Raw genomic sequence first — 18,329 nt, 5'->3', positions numbered from 1 at the left:
TAAGTCTGGGTTTTTATAACCTCCATTTTGTTATTCAGCATAAAAATAATTGAAAGTGTTCTCGCGCCCGAAGTGCTATTTAGTAGTTGCCATGGAAACCGAACCCTTTGAAGTAAATATTTATAATCACTTCAGTTTAAAATCACTTCAGGCTGCCGTGGGCGTGTCCGTGTTCCAAGTGCCCTACGTAGGGTACAGCACTTTCAGAAAGGACTGCATTAGAGAGTAACCCTAATCTAATTTTCCTGCGGCGATATAAATCTCCAGAGTCACCGCCTCCTCCTCCTCCTCTCTCAGTGCTGTGTCAGAGGGGCGTCTCCCGGTCGAGATTACAGTCAAAGCGGCCTGTGTTTATTCTGCACACCGAGACACTCTCAGCAGCCGCAGTCACACCCAGAAGATACCACTCAGCAATAGGTAAGACGTTTTCCTTCGCTGTTTAAGCTGCATTACTTAAATACGAACCGAGTCACATTGCAAACTACTAGAGCTGTTCTGATATGCTGTATAAACCTAGTGATGTGTCGTTCCTGAACGAGTCGGTTCATCTGAGTCGGCTCTTTTAGGTGCGAACTTTATGCACTCTTTCTTTTCCCCCCATTATACTTATAGTGTAATTTAATTAAGTATTTTTCTGCTCATTGCTGCATAATATATTGTTATATTGGAAAAATAGAAATGAAAATCTTCTTATTTGGAGCACACATTCATAGTATCCTGCTGATTCAAATCTATTTTATGAAATGCAAAGCAAAGTCATTTTATTTTGTTTAGTAGAGACAAGACCAGAGTATACTGGTGCTTAAACAATCCTAGTAATAGTTAGGCAAAGAATCAGCAAAGAAAAAAAAACTAGGAGTCTGTGAGCTGAGTCAAATGATCTGACTCACTGAACAAAAGCTCATTACTGATGTGAATCATATGAAGCTGTATGGGTTACGAATCAGAAGGGTGTGAGCTCCTGTCCCAGTTCTGTCATGGTTTGGTGCTTGAGGAAAAAGCTCATAAATCTCAATTGCTCTTCTTTGTCCTGCCCAAGTTGTACATTTTTGGGGGGGGGCATCTATAAATGAGCATCTATAAATGAAGTACTTCCTTCAACTAGTTTCCCTGCTGAAGGGCATTTATTGGCACACGTTACTCATTCAAACAGCAACCCTGTTTTACAGCCATTCTTATTTCCCCTGCTCTATCAGCACATCCAGGCCATATAGGGGCATTTTCAACCCTTGCTGTTCAGAATTTCCTGGCAGACAAGATAAAGATTCAGTTATAATTGCACATGCAGTAGTTGAAATAAATCTAGTAAAATAAATCTGCCAGAGCTGTTAAGTTTCATACCAGTGTTGTGACATTCTTTCCTAATCGATAGGTGAATAGTGTTGTTAGATGTCACCTTGGGGCATGAATAACCTAGAAAGCCTGGTAATTCATTGGATTGTTTCCAGAGGTTCAAATCGTTTGAAACCCGCTCGCTATATGGCTGAAATAATGGCATGCAGTATTATTATTATTATTATTATTATTATTATTTGCAGTACAATCCTAATCCCTATTAGCCTAAAGCTGGCAGCAAATTAAACTATGGACTAAAAGTACATAGATTTTAAAAGTATGTTGAATTGTAATGGAAAAGATGGATATATATCTACATTACAAATTTGTATAGACTTCCTGTTTGATTACTAGGCGACGTCTCGTGCATAGACGCCTGTTTGTTACCATGGTAACCCACATAAAACAACGAAATACTGTCCTAACTTCACCACAAAAGGAAGTGCATGGTCTAACTTTGTATCTTTGTGGAAACTCAGCGTCACGACAGAGCTGACAGTTACTGTAGAGTGTTTTAGATGCAGTTTGTGTGTTTATTACAATATCAACACAAAGGATTTAAAGACATATAACATGAGGACATAAGGCTTGCAAGGGTGTGTATTTTGCAAGAGACTACTGTCTGCAAATTAATCAACAATAATCAGAATGATGAAATCAGCAACACTGATAAGGCAGTGATGGAGAAACTCACTCATCTGCTATAGCCATTGTGTTTATATCTGTTTGTTTTTTTTTTGCAGCTAAAAATTTATTGCAGTTCCTTGTCAGAGAAGGAAGTATACTCTGACGAATCACTGTCCAATCACCAGCTGCCTCATACCACAGTCATGCAGCACACACTAACATTTTCCTTCCTTCTCCTCTTAACCATATTCAGATCCACCCCTGCATTAAATAGCAGCCTTGCTACCAACGCAGCTCTCTCAAATCAACATCTATCCTCAGTTAGTCTTTACACAACGTAGCATGCAATTACAGCACACATTTCTGCCCACAGCAGCAGACTTTGAACCCTTATATGGACTCCTCAAGGCATGTTTTTTTTAATGTTGTATGAAGGCGGAGTGTAGTGTAGGTGTAGTCATGCTGGGCTTTTTGCTGAAGTGTTCGTTGTTTGGCCTTGTTCACTATCAAGGGCTGAAATTGGCGACCGGAGTCGGAGAAGGGTGGGATCTGTCGGTGTGGTGAGAATGAGTCAGGCAGACTCGGGATTATATGTATGCACAAGGAAAACATGTGTAGGCATGGAACGGTGCCATAAAGAATGCAAATCTGTATGAGTCACATTCCTTAAGGTGGTCTATAGGGTGTTTTCTAACATGAGAAGCTGATTCTTTGGCTTATTGAAATGGGGATTTGCATGAGGATGACTTCATGTAGAAAATGACCTTGTAATAGTTGCTGTGGTATAAGAAGAATGAAACATTTCAGGAAAATAATCAAGGTCAGGATGCATCCCAGTTCCCTTTTGTTGATTATTTCCTACAAAGTGGTTTCTTCATAATCCTTACATAATTATTATTATTATAGTCCATATCATAATATGTGGATGTTATGGAAATTGGACTGCATGTTGACTGACTGAGACCTGAGATCTTTGTCAGTTTTTTCCCACATGAGCTCACGAGTCCAACAACATCAGTCATGTGACCTGGGCTATTTATATCACTGTTTGGGATACACTTACAGTGTAGGGTGGAAATCTGAAGTAAACTTCTGCTTCTTCTCTGACATGAGGAATCTAAGTGTGAATGCACACACACACACACACACACACATCCAGTCCCGGGGTGAAGATCTAATTACACTGCTTCGTCAGTCTCGGTCTCATGTCTACAGGGGCCTGTTATGTGTTTTTTTTTTTTTTGTTGTTGTTGTTCAGTCCCAGCTCTTCACATGCAAAACTATATATAAAAACTGGTCCACCGGGCGCTCCTAGATGTCGATTAAATCTAATAAAAGCAAGCTTCAAGGCAAATGTGTGAGTGTGAGTGAGTTTGCAAGAAACAAAATGCAGCTGGTTTTGGGGTGTGGTGCGTTATTAAATATGCTACTTGTAATTTAATAAGAACAGTTTATGCACAAATGTATTATTTAGCGCCTCTAACCGTGACGTCGTGGTGGAAATAAAAGGAAGGTTGTGTCACAATTTCGTAGTAATGACTCTTCGGTTTTAATCACCGCTATGCTTGTGTATTTGGGCTTCTCAGATTTCAAACAGAGACTGGAACTAGTACTTTAATGAAGCAAACACTTACCTAAACCTGGTCAGTTTTATTGCCACTGTATAAGAGGAATAGCCCCAGACTTCTGCAATTTATTCTCAGGTAATGGGAAGAAATGTTGTTTATACACTTGCTAATTTCTACTTGGTGTGTTTAGTTGGGTTTACGGCCTACGGAAGATAAAGCTTTCCAAGTCTGATAGCTTGATTCATAACACAAGGATTTTTTATGTTTTTATTAGATCCACATGACTTGATTATACACTAGACTGCATAGGAGTTATTTTTTTCATCTAAAATACAAATGCAGAGGTTCTAATTTCAAAATTTCTAATCCTAGCAGATGAAGAAAACACAAAAATAGAGACAATTATAGAGATAGTATTACATAGCTAGTTACATTTTCCCCTCCCATCAAATCGGTAAGCACCAACCAGATTACAGAAAAAGAATAAGGTTGCCATGACCACTAGAATTCTTCATTTTTATCAGTAGATCAAGAGGTTAAAGTTAATCTTGATAAAATAGGCATGAAGCCAAAAAATCGTTCCCGTCCTACGTCCTTTCCCTTTCAGTGAAACGGCTTTTATGTTTGGCAAATTTTATTCATATTTAGACTCCAGACATTGGCACTCGTAGCAGCAATCTGTAGCAGTTTATCAGCCTGTTTCAACTCGCATCACATTTTTTGGGTTCTTTTCTCAGCATCTATAAGACACACACTACTCTAGTATACAGTCTACCAAACGTTTCACGTTCCATCTAGAGTAAACTGTTCGTCTAGAGGAATTGACTAAATACTGCTTCTCTATGCTCCCAGTTTTAAGCCTGTGGCATTTCTTTCTACAAGAGGATCGGGGTGGACCGGAAAAAATGTCAGACATCCTCTACATGTGCTCCTGCCAACAAGAGCCCCCATTCCACGAGCCTCACTGCACTGATGCAGAACTCTGTTAATGCTTGCACTTGGAGCTTTTGTGTGGATATGTAGGCGTTAGGGAAGGCAGCTGGGGCAAATGTTTTAGCAGGCGGCAACAGCTGCTGTTCCCATACTGCTAGCCTGAGTCACTCTTCCTCTTTATGTGGGCTTGGCCTGTACGTCCTTCAGTACAGGAAAAAACTTCCAGTCCCTGGGTTTAGAGAAACTCCCAGTTTTGTGTGACTTCTGTAGGCCATTTGAAGTGGCGTACAATGGACCTAATAGCCTATGAAACAAATATGTTAAGGCTTACACCTAAAAAGTAATGAATAGGAATAAATTTACTTTTATATGATCACCATAAAAAGAACTTTATTTAATAGCTTTAGGCTTGTGTTCAGGGTTGGTCAGATTTTGCACTTCCTTGGTTCCTTTCTCAGGGAGTTTTTTTCACAACACCTTCACCTCTGGCTTGCTCATTAATGATCCAAATGTAAATCTACATCTGGATACCTGTAAAGCTGCTCTGCTTAGTGACAAAGTCTATTGTTAAAAGTTTCGTACAAATAGAATAGGAATAAACTCAGACATATTTATGAGGAGCCAGATATATAAAATATAGCCATATTAAGGTTGATAGACATCTATCAAGTCATGAAAAGAAGGATAATTTGTCAAGGCGCATTTGTTTCAGTGTGGCAGTTTGGAATAGTCTAGGAATCACGGGTAGCATTGCTTCATCACTGCTCCAAGGTTCCTGGTTTGATCCTGAGCTCAGGTTACTATCCCAGTGGAGTTTGGTTTTCCAGTTCAGGTGGATTGCCTGTAGGTATGAATGAGTATGTAGTGTCACATTTCCACCTTACACACATTATTCCCGGGATAGACTCCGGATCCTCCATGGCCCTGATGAGGATTAAGCAGTTACTATGCTAATGCTGAACTGCCATATCTGTATTTATGACACGCTGGTCCTGTTTAAAGTAATTATGTTACTTAGTCATTTGTCAGAAATGAACATTACAAATGACATTACGTTTGAACAAAGGACATAATTCACTTCCCGGTGTTAGGTCCGAGCTAAGAAAAATGGCTCAATAGCTTACAGGAGCAGTGAAAACTGACTGTGCTCACGTGAATTTCTGGCACTCGTGAATAACTCTGTATAATTTTCTGTGATATTTGATTGTATATTACTATTTTTTATGTTATTGCAGTTGTATCTTTAATTTTTCTTGGGTCTTTGTTGCCTTCTTGGCCAGATTACTTAAGATTGGTTTTATCCTGGTTAAATGAAGGTTACTACTAACTAAAGAATGGGGAATTGAATTAATCACTGAAGCACGGCTCTGGACTGTCTATACTTTTTCTGAGATCTGTCTGTTTTTCTTTCCAGACATTATGGTGTATCATCCTGAGTTTGAGAAGGCAGGCCAGCAGCCTGGACTGCAGGTGTGGAGGGTTGAGAATTTTGACCTGGTTCCTGTACCAGAGAACCTGTACGGAGGGTTCTACACAGGCGACGCCTACGTGGTCCTCAACACCATCAAACAGCGCTCGGGGAACCTGCAGTATGACCTCCACTTCTGGCTGGGTAAGATCATTGTCTATATGAGATCTGATCCTTTAGTGCACTCGAGTAAGCTTCAGTAAAAGAAATATGATAAGAAATTAGCAGTTGATTGTGTTATTGGATCCAGTTTGACATTAAATTTGCCCAGTGCTACATTTTGACTTATACAGCAATTCATCAGACTGGAAAGTTTATATTTTTGTATTTTTTTTCTTCTTCCAGGTGATTTCTGCACGCAGGATGAAAGCGGCTCAGCAGCCATATTTACAGTGCAGATGGATGACCACCTGGACGGAAAACCCATACAATACCGTGAGGTCCAGGGACACGAATCTAAAGCTTTCCTGGGCTACTTTAAAAAAGGTCTGCAGTACATGGTAAGTAACATGCAATGGTTAAAGAGAGGGTTCCATTATTAAAAAGCAGTAAGTAGATTCTGTACTCGTGCAAGGTCACTCCTGTTTCTCTGACACTATACAGTAGCATTAAAAACATCCTGCTGATAAAGGAACTAGCTGAATGAAATTTAAAAGGCCGTATTTACAGTTTTGTAGGAAGCTTGTGCGCATGGCTAGTTTACCAAATCTACTTAAAAAGGCGCATGCAAATAAAGCTGAACGTTAAAGGAGTGCTTTAGATTTAATTTTTGAAGATTTGCATCCGACAAAACAAGTACACATGTAAATTTAAGGTGGTATGAATCTTTATTTCCGGCTTTCTTTGAACAGTGTTAGAAATCATCGTCAAAGCCATCTCAGAGCGGTGAAGGATAATGTCTTTGCTCTCAACTCTCATCCTTGTTTGCACTGATGAAATAATATGTGCACAATTTCACATAATACTGCAGGTCTTTATAAATTGGTGCTTCGTTACAGTAAATCTAATAACGCTGCCTATGAGAATTGGTGTTGAGGTGGTGTGTTTTAAGTATGAGTGCAGTAGATGTCATGTTTACACTCGCTCTAAAATGAAGCCTTTAAAAAACGGTCACTTTAGTACAGTGTAAGTGAAGTGTTTGTTAAATAAAAGTTGTTGCTGCTTTGTCTGTTTTTTTTCCCCTCATGATTCAATTATTGGCTACTGTATGTTACGAATAGGTGAAAAATAACGAGATGCATTCAAACGGATAATTACTTTTGACTCTAGAGAGAGTCACTCGTCAGTGTTCTCACTGAGGGAGTAAGATATAGTCCTGATTACATCAGGGGGAAAAAAGGCATATTCAGTGAGGTGTGAAACAAAACTGCAGAGACTGTAGAGCCATACTTATAATGTTATATACACTGACCAAGCATAACAATGTGACCACCTGCCTAATATTGTGTTGGTCCTCCTTTTGCTGCCAAAACTTCTTCAGCAATTTGAGCAACAGTAGCTCGTCTGTTGGATCAGATCACATGGTTCAGCCTTCGCTCCCCACGTGCATCAGTGAACCTTGGCCGCCCATGACCCTGTTACCGGTTCACCACTGTTCCTTCTTTGGACCACTTTTGATAGATACTGACCACAGCAGACCGGGAACACCCCACAAGAGCTGCAGATTTGGAGATGCTCTGATCCAGTGGTCTAGCCATCACAATTTGGTCCCTTCATCAGACTCGCTCAAATCCTTACGCTTGTCCATTTTTCCTGCTTCTAACATCAACTTTGAGGACAAAATGTTGACTTGCTGTCTAATATATCCCACCCACTAACAGGTGCCATGATGAGGAGTTAATCAGTCTTATTCACTTCACCTCTAAGTGGTCATAACGTTATGCCTGATCGGTGTATGTTGAAAAGAATTCTATTTGTATTAACATTCTACAATGGACATTGTCTCAAAGCAGCTTTACAGAACATAAGAAATATAGAACAAAAAGTTCAAGATTAGTATTAGACTTATATTAAACATATTTCTATTTATCCCTAATGATCAAGCCTGAGGCGATTATATTTTCATCTGTTTTTGTCAAGAAACATTGCCGTGATGGGAGTAGCTGGTCATTAATAAGGCACTTTGTATTCATGAGCTTTCATTAGATCAGTCTCGGACGTACACACAGGTCACTGCTTCCTTTTAATACTTTATTGGTTTCGCTTCATCTCAGAAAGGAGGAGTCGCTTCAGGGTTCAAGCACGTCGTCACCAACGAGGTAGTGGTTCAGCGTGTGCTCCAGGTCAAAGGTCGTCGTGTTGTAAGGGCGACAGAGGTGCCGGTCAGCTGGGACAGCTTCAACCAAGGCGACTGCTTCATCCTGGACCTCGGCAACGTGAGTATCTCAGGGATAGAAATGGATCCGGATACGGGTCAATCTGCTCATTCTGATCCGTTTCTATAGTGACATCCTCCAGGACTTCATATGTAATGGTTGAAGTTTTCTGTGAGGAGAAGTTTCTCTTATTCCTGTCATTTCATTGTATTACAGGAGATCTACCAGTGGTGCGGATCCAAGAGCAATCGCTTCGAGAAGCTGAAGGCCACTCAGCTCGCCAAGGCAATTCGTGATAATGAGCGCAGCGGGAGAGCCCGCGTGTACGTCTGCGATGAAGGAGTGGAACGAGAAAAGATCATCGAGGTAAAGTTTCTGTTCTACCTTTAAATAAAGCCAATGACTGTACTAACGGCAGTGTTGATGCTCAGGCAACAGGACTAAGGCAATGTTCCGTATCTGATGACAGGTTCTAGGAGAAAAGCCAGACCTGCCTGAAGGAACTGATGATGACCTCAAAGCAGATGCGTCCAACAGGAAGCTGGCTAAACTGTACAAGGTGATATGTCTGTTCAAACAGGTGGAATTGTGAAGAACGAAAACCAGACCAGACTTGTCTAAAGTACGGTCTCTGATCCACAGGTTTCGGACGCTAGCGGAACCATGGCTATGGCTTTGGTGGCTGATGAGAATCCGTTTACTCAGAGCGCTCTGGAGTCCACAGACTGCTTCGTTCTGGATCATGGTTCAGACAGCAAGATCTTTGTCTGGAAAGGTGAGCAACTTATTTATAAGTCAAAGCCTCAACTTATTTGTGCCTGTTTGGTTATGTCATTGTTCAGTATTGAATGTCTTTGTCATGTCTCGAGTTGAAAGAGATACTCAGGAATTTTGTAGGGTTTTTTTTTCTGTTATTCTGTTTATATCTAGCCTGCCAAGGGCAATATATTCATAGAAAAGTTCCAAAAAAAGATTTTGTTTCTATCAGCAATGATATAAAAATTATTTCTGCATTTCTGAGTTGCTCCAAGTGCTTCTGAAATTTAAAGGTGTTATCCTCAACCACTAAAATTCTGTGTAATCCAACAGAGGGAAAAACATACATCTCACACTGAAAGCCAACAGAGTCCTGACTCATTTTATATCAGACTTGCGGTGATAAAATAATTCATTTGTTTACACAGATTGTAAACGCCCTCATGCGCCCTCAAACCATCCCAAATTCTAGCTACCTATATAGACAAACTTCAAAATCTAATGTAAAAGCTCATCATTTTTAAGTTAGAAGCCAAGTTAGAAGACTAGTTCAGCATGCAGGCTCAGTAAAACCTTTTGCATATTTTTGCATACATACCTCATAGTTTGCATGTTGAATGTGATGGCTAGAAAGTTTGATGTGACTTCATACATCGTCACGTGTGTTTTAACAGATGGACTGATAGAATCTCTCTCGCTTTCAGGGATAAAAATATAGGGAAGGTATGCGATTATGGGAAAATAATCAATGAGTTGGAAATAAGGTTATTAGGATGATAATCGTAATAAAGTTGATCATTTTTCAAGAACATATGTAAGATGTTACTATAGAAACAATAACGTGTGTGTTAATTAATGCATTAATATAAACCTATGGTTTGAATTGTTGGCAATAATTCTCTCGGAGCTGGTAGAAAATGAATCAACGCTTTCTAAACCAATCCGAATTATTAGCAACATGGTGTGAATACTTTTTTTGAGCCCATGGAATTTTTAAAGCAGAAGTTTTCTGACAAAGCTTGTAATCCAGTGGCTTTCGCCCAACAGGAAAGGACGCCAACGTCGAGGAGCGCAAGGCAGCCATGAAAGCAGCAGATGGCTTCATTAAGAAGATGGGCTACCCGAAGCACACTCAGGTACAGATCCTCCCTGAGATGGGTGAGACTCCTCTGTTCAAGCAGTTCTTCAAGAACTGGCGTGATGTGGACCAGACAGACGGCATGGGCGTGGCGTACGTTTCCAACCACATCGCCAAGATTGAGAAGGTTCCGTTCGATGCTGCAACGCTCCACGATTCTCCTGCCATGGCAGCGCAGCACGGCATGATCGATGACGGCAGAGGAGAGAAACAGGTGAGCACTGCACATGCACTCGTACATTTTAACTCATAACTAGAGATGATTGAAAATTCAAATGTCGTCTCTTTACAGCTCTGGCGTATCGAAGGTTCCGACAAGGTTCCTGTCGACCCATCTACATACGGCCAGTTTTACGGTGGAGACAGTTACATCATCCTTTACAACTACAGACACGGCGGCCGACAGGGTCACATCATCTACATTTGGTAAAACTTCGCAAAAGTCACGGTCGCGTGCTATCAGATTGTGTCTGATCTATAAAGAATAAAATTTAGGGGCATTTTGTAAGCAGGAAGTGTGCAGCCTTGATGTGAAGCTGAGTAACTGTTAACACCCCAGAATTGATTACAGTGGAACCTCAGCATACGAATGCCCTCCCTTATGAATTTTCACCTTAAGAATTTAAGTTTTTCAAGAAATTTGCATCGGCATATGAAGCATAAGTTGCATGTACGTCAAAACTCGTTTGCGTCAGTGGAAAGCCAAGCTATGCCAACCGAAGCAAGTTTACGAATTTTACTATTATTTTACGATTTAGTAATTACGCATATTAGTTTACGAATTGAGTTATTACAATTTTTTCAGTCAGTGAAAGCTGTTTGGAAAGAGTCAACCCACGATACCAACGTTGCCTTCGCCATGCGAAGCAAGCTAGGTGATTTTTCGGGCGTTTTTTGTTGACAGATTGGTGGCGTGGGTGGCCTGTTCTATTTTTAGCACAAGCTTTGTGGCACAACTTCCTGTGAGGACTCTTGACATGGAATGCTTGGGTCAGTTCTTTGTAAGCAGCCCTACAGTTTACATACGCTTCGTATCGGTCACATTGGTCATATTTCTGGGCGGCTTGAACGGATTATCTGCACCTACATTATTTCTTATGGGAAAATTTGTTTCGCAATACACACTTTCACCTTAAGAATGCTCCTCCAGAACAAATTGAATTTGTGTGCTGAGGTTTTACTGTATTTTACTTTCACATTTTTTTTGTTTAGAACTGTTGTACCCTGTCACTGAATATATTATTCCCAAAATGTCCACATTTTTTTTCGTTTAAAATGGATGACACAGTGCTTCTATTTCCAGCAGATAATCAGAGAATTATATAAATAGACCCAAGCAGCTAGCACTGTTTGTCGAGAACTCTGAAGCGCAGCAACTCGAGTCTTGAGTATTTTGTTGATCTCAATCTTTTCCTACAGGCAAGGTCTGGACTCCTCACAGGATGAAATTGGAGCATCTGCCATCCTGGCCGCACAGCTGGACGATGAGCTCGGAGGTGGGCCTGTGCAGGTAATTAACTAACCACAACCTCAACCTCATTTGTTATTCCTCAGTCACTTTATAATTGGATTGATGTCATCATACAGGAGTTGTGTAGGAGAAGGTACAGTATATACTACAGTGTTGTGGTTGGTCATTGAGGAATATATCCTCAGCTTCATCTTCTTCCTCATCATCCTCATCTTCATTTGTCCTTCTTTCCTGTCCTTTTTGTATTTGCTGCCCATGTTTGTATGTTTCTAGGTGGCTGGTGCTCCTATCACTACTCAGGTAGACCCGTCCAGCATGCCTCTCTTTAAAAGAAAACAACCCTTCCCATGGACACTGACTGTACTCTAGCCATTGTTTAGCTGAAGAATTTACTCAGGTTGTTGCACGATTTAGAGAAAGAGAATGCTTTTTATCTCCTAGATAAAAAGTAAAGCTATTTTTCTCAGACTCTAAATAGTAGTACCAACAACAACAAAAATCATAGGCTTCATTTATGCTGACCTTTTCATAGAGGTGCCAATATTTACAGGATAAACTTAGCTTTTTTTAATCTACAGCAATAGAGGAAACCCAAAACAATGCTTTTTTCAGCTAGTGCTCAGATGAATCAAAAATAAAATTCAACTTTTACATCATAAGGTTCACTGAAGGGGAAAGGACGCTACGTGTAAAAGGGTTTTTCTTTTGTTTCCATCACGACAATTTTATCTTCCTTTGACCTGTGAGTTTGCAAACCTTATCTTTACATTTTAAGGGTGTGACAATACACAATTGTCATGATTTGATACGATTCACAATACTGCGTTTACGATTTAGTTCTCAGTAGATTTGAAAATCGACTGAAACAGAATGAGCTCCTTACCAGATTTAGAGCTCCCAAATCGGCTAAAATGCTCGATTTCTGTGGCCACTTTCTTGGGCACCATCTATCATGGGGATGTGGTTAAGGTGTTGGATTACTGATCGGAAGGTTGTGAATTTGAATCCCAGGACTGCCATTGTTGGGCCCTTGAGCAAGGCCCTTAAGGGCATCTGCCAAATCCTGTAAATGTAGATCGTGCAGAGGGTTGTGTTTAAGCTAATAATATAAATATATATATAATGTGACCGTACAACATATAATGTGTGTTTGTTGTTGCAATTCAGGGCTATCATCAGTCACTCTACAAGCACAGATTATTCCTGTCTCAGGAATGAGACCCTACAGGAAAGAATGTGATCATGTGATCAGCTTGTTCTCTGAATATAACTCTAAAGGATGTACAGATTTTTGACAGAAATAGATTATTTTTTTTTAAATTCATTCAGTCAGTACTGTATAGTTGGACTATTTATTTAGGAAAAAATGAAGTTAAGTTACTACTCTGAGCTGGTTGCTTTTAAATCCAAACATTTCTGCAGTTCAGCCAAAAACAATATTTGAGCACTTATTAGCATGTAGCCATTTTGTCTGTGAACTTACACTAGGGTTTTTGTGGTTTCCCCAACTCTTCCTTCTAGCTAGAAATCTTGGCACCTCACCTCGCTTTTCACATTCTTTCACGTCTCATCTCTGCTTCGGTCATCTCTATATATGTTTCCATGCATCCTGTGTGTCCACCTTATTGATTGTTTGGGTCCCACCAAAATCCTGATGGTTTGCTATTCACTGTCCGACAAACCACATTGGAATGTATGTATAGATGGATGTATGTCTGAATGTATTGTTTGTTTTGTGAACTTGTGCATTTCTTGCATGTCAAATACTAAAAAAAAAAACATACAAAATACACAGTCCTGTCAGGAATGTGCTAGCAAATGCAGGATCCTGGGTGAAGCTACAGCTTCATTTCAGAATACTTCTTTATATATACACATGAGCCTCAGAAGCGCAAACCTCGGGAGGAACATTTGGGGAGCTTAATTTGTGTCCAAATACGGCTGGAATTGGGCTGAACGGTAAACAACTGCATAATTCAGGCAGAGTAGAGCAGAAGGGAGAGAGTTTGGCCCAGTGTTTGGGGGAGAGGAAGCAAAAGAGCCCTTTTTGTCCGAAACTTGATGAAGCAATGTTTTTTTCCAGTCGTTGAACAGCTCACAGTCACTCGGCCAGCCAGAAAAAAGCTGCTAGGAATGTTAGCCATAACCTGACACTCCATCTGATTAGCTCACAGACGCCATCTGGTGGAAATAAGTGAAAATATAAACATGAAAATGGGATTTGTAGGTTTAATATCTCGAAATTGGATGGTAATTAAGGCTTTATTGGATGGTAATTAAGGCTTTATTAAATGCTCCTGCATTGCTTAAGAAATAGCCTGTCATTTGCGTCCCAGTGATATTACATTTCAAATATATATACAGAAAGTAAAATGTAAGAGACAATTGTAATGGTGTCTTTCACAAAATGTCTGTTTTTGGAAAATAAATACAGTTAATAACATCACCAAATAGGCTTGAAATTTAAAAATTACATGGTATCCATGCGCTTTTTACCACAGAACTGAATGCTTTGATTGTTAGCTAGCCAACTTGGCTAATGTCACTGATGGGAGAAAAAACATGTTTTTGGTTTGTGTACTTGTTAATAAATTGCAGAAAATATGACAAATCCAAGCTAGTTTGCTAAAGGTTTAGTAGCTGGCTGGTTATTTGGGATAAGAGAAGGAGGTTTAAGCATAACAAGGCAAATTCCTAGATCCTGCTATAGACTATACATCTTTCATGATTCAGGTAAGTGTGAGATTAACTCTGAGTAGTATTTAACTGTGTGTATGTGTTTCTCAGGTGCGTGTGGTTCAGGGTAAAGAGCCCGCACACCTCATGAGTCTGTTTGGTGGAAAGCCCATGGTGGTGTATCAGGGAGGAACATCCAGGGATGGAGGTCAGTCCCAGCCTGCAGAGACTCGCCTCTTCCAAGTCCGCTCCAACTCGGCTGGATGCACCCGGGCTGTGGAGGTCAGTGTGTAACACAAACATCTATGGAGGTGTATGACATGAATCATTATTATAAGATTCCCTTTAACTCCATAATGGCTGTCTAATTCATATCAGTGAATCCATGTGTAACAAAGATGTGTACCTTTACCCAGACTGAACCTATGTACAAATTCACATGAATCAGTCCCTTCAGACAGATTTCAGGCTATTATCCTTGACCTAAGCCAGGAAGCTGTAATAAGGGAGGGAGGAAAGCTGGGCCCAAATATTGCCTTTAAATGCAAGAGGAAACTTCAATTAAAAATCAAACTGTCTTTCAATTCACACAGGAAATATATGTATTTTTTTCCAGTTTCAGCTTGCTGAAAGCAAGAGTCGAACCTTATCATTCAGAGAGCAACATGTTATCTACCAAAGCACACATGGTGCCATGGACAGAACACTCGGTGATACTGAAAACAATAAACAAACAATCTTTATACAGCACTATGTTTCCAACAAAGCTCCCTAACATAGTGAAAGGAAGACTAAGTACTGAGTGAGTTGCAAGCTTCCCTTAAATAAAACCAGGCATGAAGTAATGAGTTAGCAGGTTGTCTCCTTCATGTCTCCCTCTAGTGGCCAAAGTTGTCCTAGCAGGTAAACCAGCTCCACGTCTGGTCATGACAGAAATGCCAAATTTATTTTCATTTGCCCTCTCCAGGTTGATGCTGTTTCCTCAAACCTGAACTCCAATGATGCCTTTGTCCTGGTGACCCCATCAGGCAGCTTCATGTGGGTCGGCATTGGTGCCAGTGACACTGAGAAACAGGGAGCACAGGAGCTGTGCGGCATCCTCGGGGTCACCACCTCTGAGATTGCAGAGGGTGGAGAGAGCGGTAAGAGCAGAGATTATCATCCTGGCTTATAGTCTGGAAATATATTCTGAAAATGTTTCATTGAGGTACAACAACAAAAGATGCAACTATAAATTGATAAAAACGGTCACGGATTATTTTCGCATAAGAGCATGCCCCCAAGATTTAGTTACATATAGCAACTAAAACTCAAGAGCAGATAGTAAGTATAAATATATATTTATACAAGTTATGTGTCTATTATGTGCAAGACAATGTCTACGTTCTAAAATATATACACTTTACACCACATATGGTTTTTTTTACTGTTCATTTGTGTGCAGGTGGCTTCTGGGCAGCTCTGGGAGGAAAGACAGAGTACCGCACATCCTCCAGGCTGAAGGATAAACTGGACACTCACCCACCCAGACTGTTTGCCTGCTCCAACAAAACTGGACGCTTCATTGTGAGTGTTTGAACAACATTTATTTAGGGCTGAACAACTAATCAACAAAATCGATAGGTATTTTGATTGTGACTGACCAGAATTGAACAAATCAGTTAATTAATTATTAAAATAATCGTCCAGTGTCACATGATCAGCTTGTTGTGTTTGTGTAGATTGAGGAGGTACCTGGGGAGATGACCCAAGAGGATCTGGCCACCGATGATGTCATGATCCTGGATACATGGGACCAGGTAACATAAGCTACTGTCTTTACAAGTGACGCAAACCTCAAACAAACAGACCCGTACAAATGTCGCTTAATGATTTCCTAGAGATGTGTACATCGAGTAGCATGCATCCATGTTGATGTCTCCTGGGGTTTCTGACTGCTCTGACTGGTTGTGTTGCAGGTGTTTGTATGGATCGGTAATGAGGCACAGGAGGAGGAAAAGACTGAGGCAATGGCTTCAGGTGAGGCTTGTTAAATGTCTCACTCATGAGTAACGGTCTCAGATGTGTGGAAAGTACTTCATTATACATGTTTTTTGGATCCCATATGCTTACGGCTCATTATTCACCTTACAGCACATTATTTAGCACCTATAATGAAACCTATGTAGTTACATGAGCATTCTAATGTATGTTACATAGATTATAAAATGTTCACTGATACAGGTTAGTGCAGGATGACTGACCACTTTGCACATGACTAAAACTCTATACTTTTTTCAGCTGCCCGTTACATCGAGACAGACCCGGCCAACCGAGACCGCCGTACTCCTATTGTGAAGATCAAGCAGGGCTTCGAGCCTCCCACGTTCACCGGCTGGTTCCTGGGCTGGGACTACGACTACTGGAGCAGCGACCCTCTGGACCGTGCCATGGCCGACCTTGAGATTTGAACCCTTTCCACTGACCTTTAAAAAAAACCCTCTGCCTTATTAGGGTAGCAGTGGAAGTTGCCCTTTGCCACTGATTGCAATACTGGAGTATTTGGGAGTTCAGTGTAAAAAGGCAACTTGTACATGCTGAGCCTTGTCTGTAGTCAGAAGCTTTTAATTTCCAATTGCACTTTTTTTTTACTGCATTTTAAAAGTAGGCATTGTATCTAACTGTATTGAAGCGCTAGGCTGTCGTTTTTTGAGGTAGACCGTGTATCTGAGGTGGTATTGCTGAACAATCCTTCTTCACTAGTGCTGTTTCTGTGACTCTTTGCAAAGACCAAAAACCAAATCGAATCATAATTTGTGATTTGTGAATCGCAGATCTTGCTCCCTAAGCGGATCTCAAATAATTAACCACCAAGGGATTAAGAATTATCAAGACTGTTTACTGAGTTTGATTGTTACTTGTCAGAGCAGCTCTACGATGCAAAAAAAATCCCCCAAAGTGGGTTTTTAATAAAATAACACTGCCTGGTTCTTCCTGTACGTTTGCATAAAGTTTGTCTTTACGTCCGAGCAGAATTTTTACATCAATATAATCTTCCTTAGTGTGCAATTTCTTGTCACTGTACTCAGAGTTGAAATAAAATGCAGCCATGTATTTGAATATGTAGTGCCTCAAAAACAGCATCATACGTTTTGCATCCTGTCGATATGCCTTCTGATGCTCAGGAGATGTACAGGGAGGCCATCTAATTTTGAGCAGTTACCCTGGTGTGCTGCCAGAGGGCGCTGGAGAACAGTTTGACATTAAATCTAACATAAAACGCCAAAGATTATAGAGATTACTCCGTAGAGACCACAAATTTTGTGTGCACAGGGCCTAATTCATCTGTGATAAAAAAAAAAAAAAAAAAAGACATGCAAGCTCATAATCATTCCTGATAGGAGTCGGTTCGTCGGTCACACCCAAAACGTTAATTTAGGCAAAACTACTTTTATCCAGATTATGCTCCAGAAGCTTTTTTAATATAGTAAGATGTACAGTTTAGTTCAATGTGGCTATGGGATACTGTAATACTTGCATTTCATTTGTGTTAATGAAATTGCGCCCATCTTTTGGTTTAATTTTGGTTTCACGTCCCCCACTTTACTTTGCTAAAGAAAAAAAAAAAACAGTACATCTGAGTAGAGAATCCTCTACAGCTGTTCAAATTGCTTTTAGCTACTACATGACCTCAGGCTTATATTTCATAACAAAGCAAAAACGTATCTAATCTAACATTGTTACATGGCATAAATCTGTTCCTGATCAGACTTTACAGACTTTTCTTGTTGTCTTGGTAAAGAAGAAAAGACAGATCCAGAATTAGGTCAAATCAGCAATGCTCTTATGTAGAACAGGCTTGTGGTGGTCTCGGAGCCTCTGTGGTATGTCCCCTTATTAATGACCAACTTGACCGTTTGTTTAGAAAGAAATGTTCAGTATGCATCACTGTACCATAGTGACAAATTCCAGTCTTTGCTGCTTCTGTTGTCTAAGATACCAAACAGATGTTCTCTCTTTTGTTCTCTTAAAAATAAAAAAAACCCCAGCACCGTTTCTCAGT

At 40.2% G+C, this 18,329-nt stretch overlaps 1 protein-coding gene across 2 annotated transcripts; it reads left to right on the top strand.

Annotated features, from left to right (window-relative positions):
- Positions 1-235: 235 nt before the first annotated feature.
- gsna (gelsolin a) lies at positions 236-18,322 on the top strand. 2 transcript variants are annotated; one of them, XM_058414657.1, is made up of 17 exons: positions 236-417; positions 5,878-6,075; positions 6,277-6,431; positions 8,145-8,306; positions 8,463-8,612; positions 8,716-8,805; positions 8,889-9,021; positions 10,050-10,354; positions 10,433-10,566; positions 11,560-11,650; positions 11,885-11,911; positions 14,399-14,569; positions 15,255-15,429; positions 15,732-15,853; positions 16,009-16,086; positions 16,246-16,306; positions 16,568-18,322. In XM_058414657.1, exons 2-17 carry the CDS (start codon positions 5,883-5,885, stop codon positions 16,735-16,737), a joined length of 2,217 nt encoding a protein of 738 aa, XP_058270640.1. In that variant the 5' UTR covers positions 236-417; positions 5,878-5,882; the 3' UTR covers positions 16,738-18,322. The 2 variants fall into 2 exon arrangements, with proteins under 2 accessions (XP_058270640.1, XP_058270641.1); XM_058414658.1 differs by lacking the exon at positions 11,885-11,911 and having other exon boundaries at positions 240-417.
- The last annotated feature ends 7 nt before the right edge of the window (positions 18,323-18,329 follow it).

The sequence above is a fragment of the Hemibagrus wyckioides genome, linkage group LG18 (genome assembly GCF_019097595.1).
Source record: "Hemibagrus wyckioides isolate EC202008001 linkage group LG18, SWU_Hwy_1.0, whole genome shotgun sequence".
Lineage (NCBI taxonomy): Eukaryota > Metazoa > Chordata > Actinopteri > Siluriformes > Bagridae > Hemibagrus > Hemibagrus wyckioides.
The sequence above is the reverse complement of the archived record's forward strand: the minus strand, read 5'-3'. Positions and strand labels throughout refer to the sequence as shown.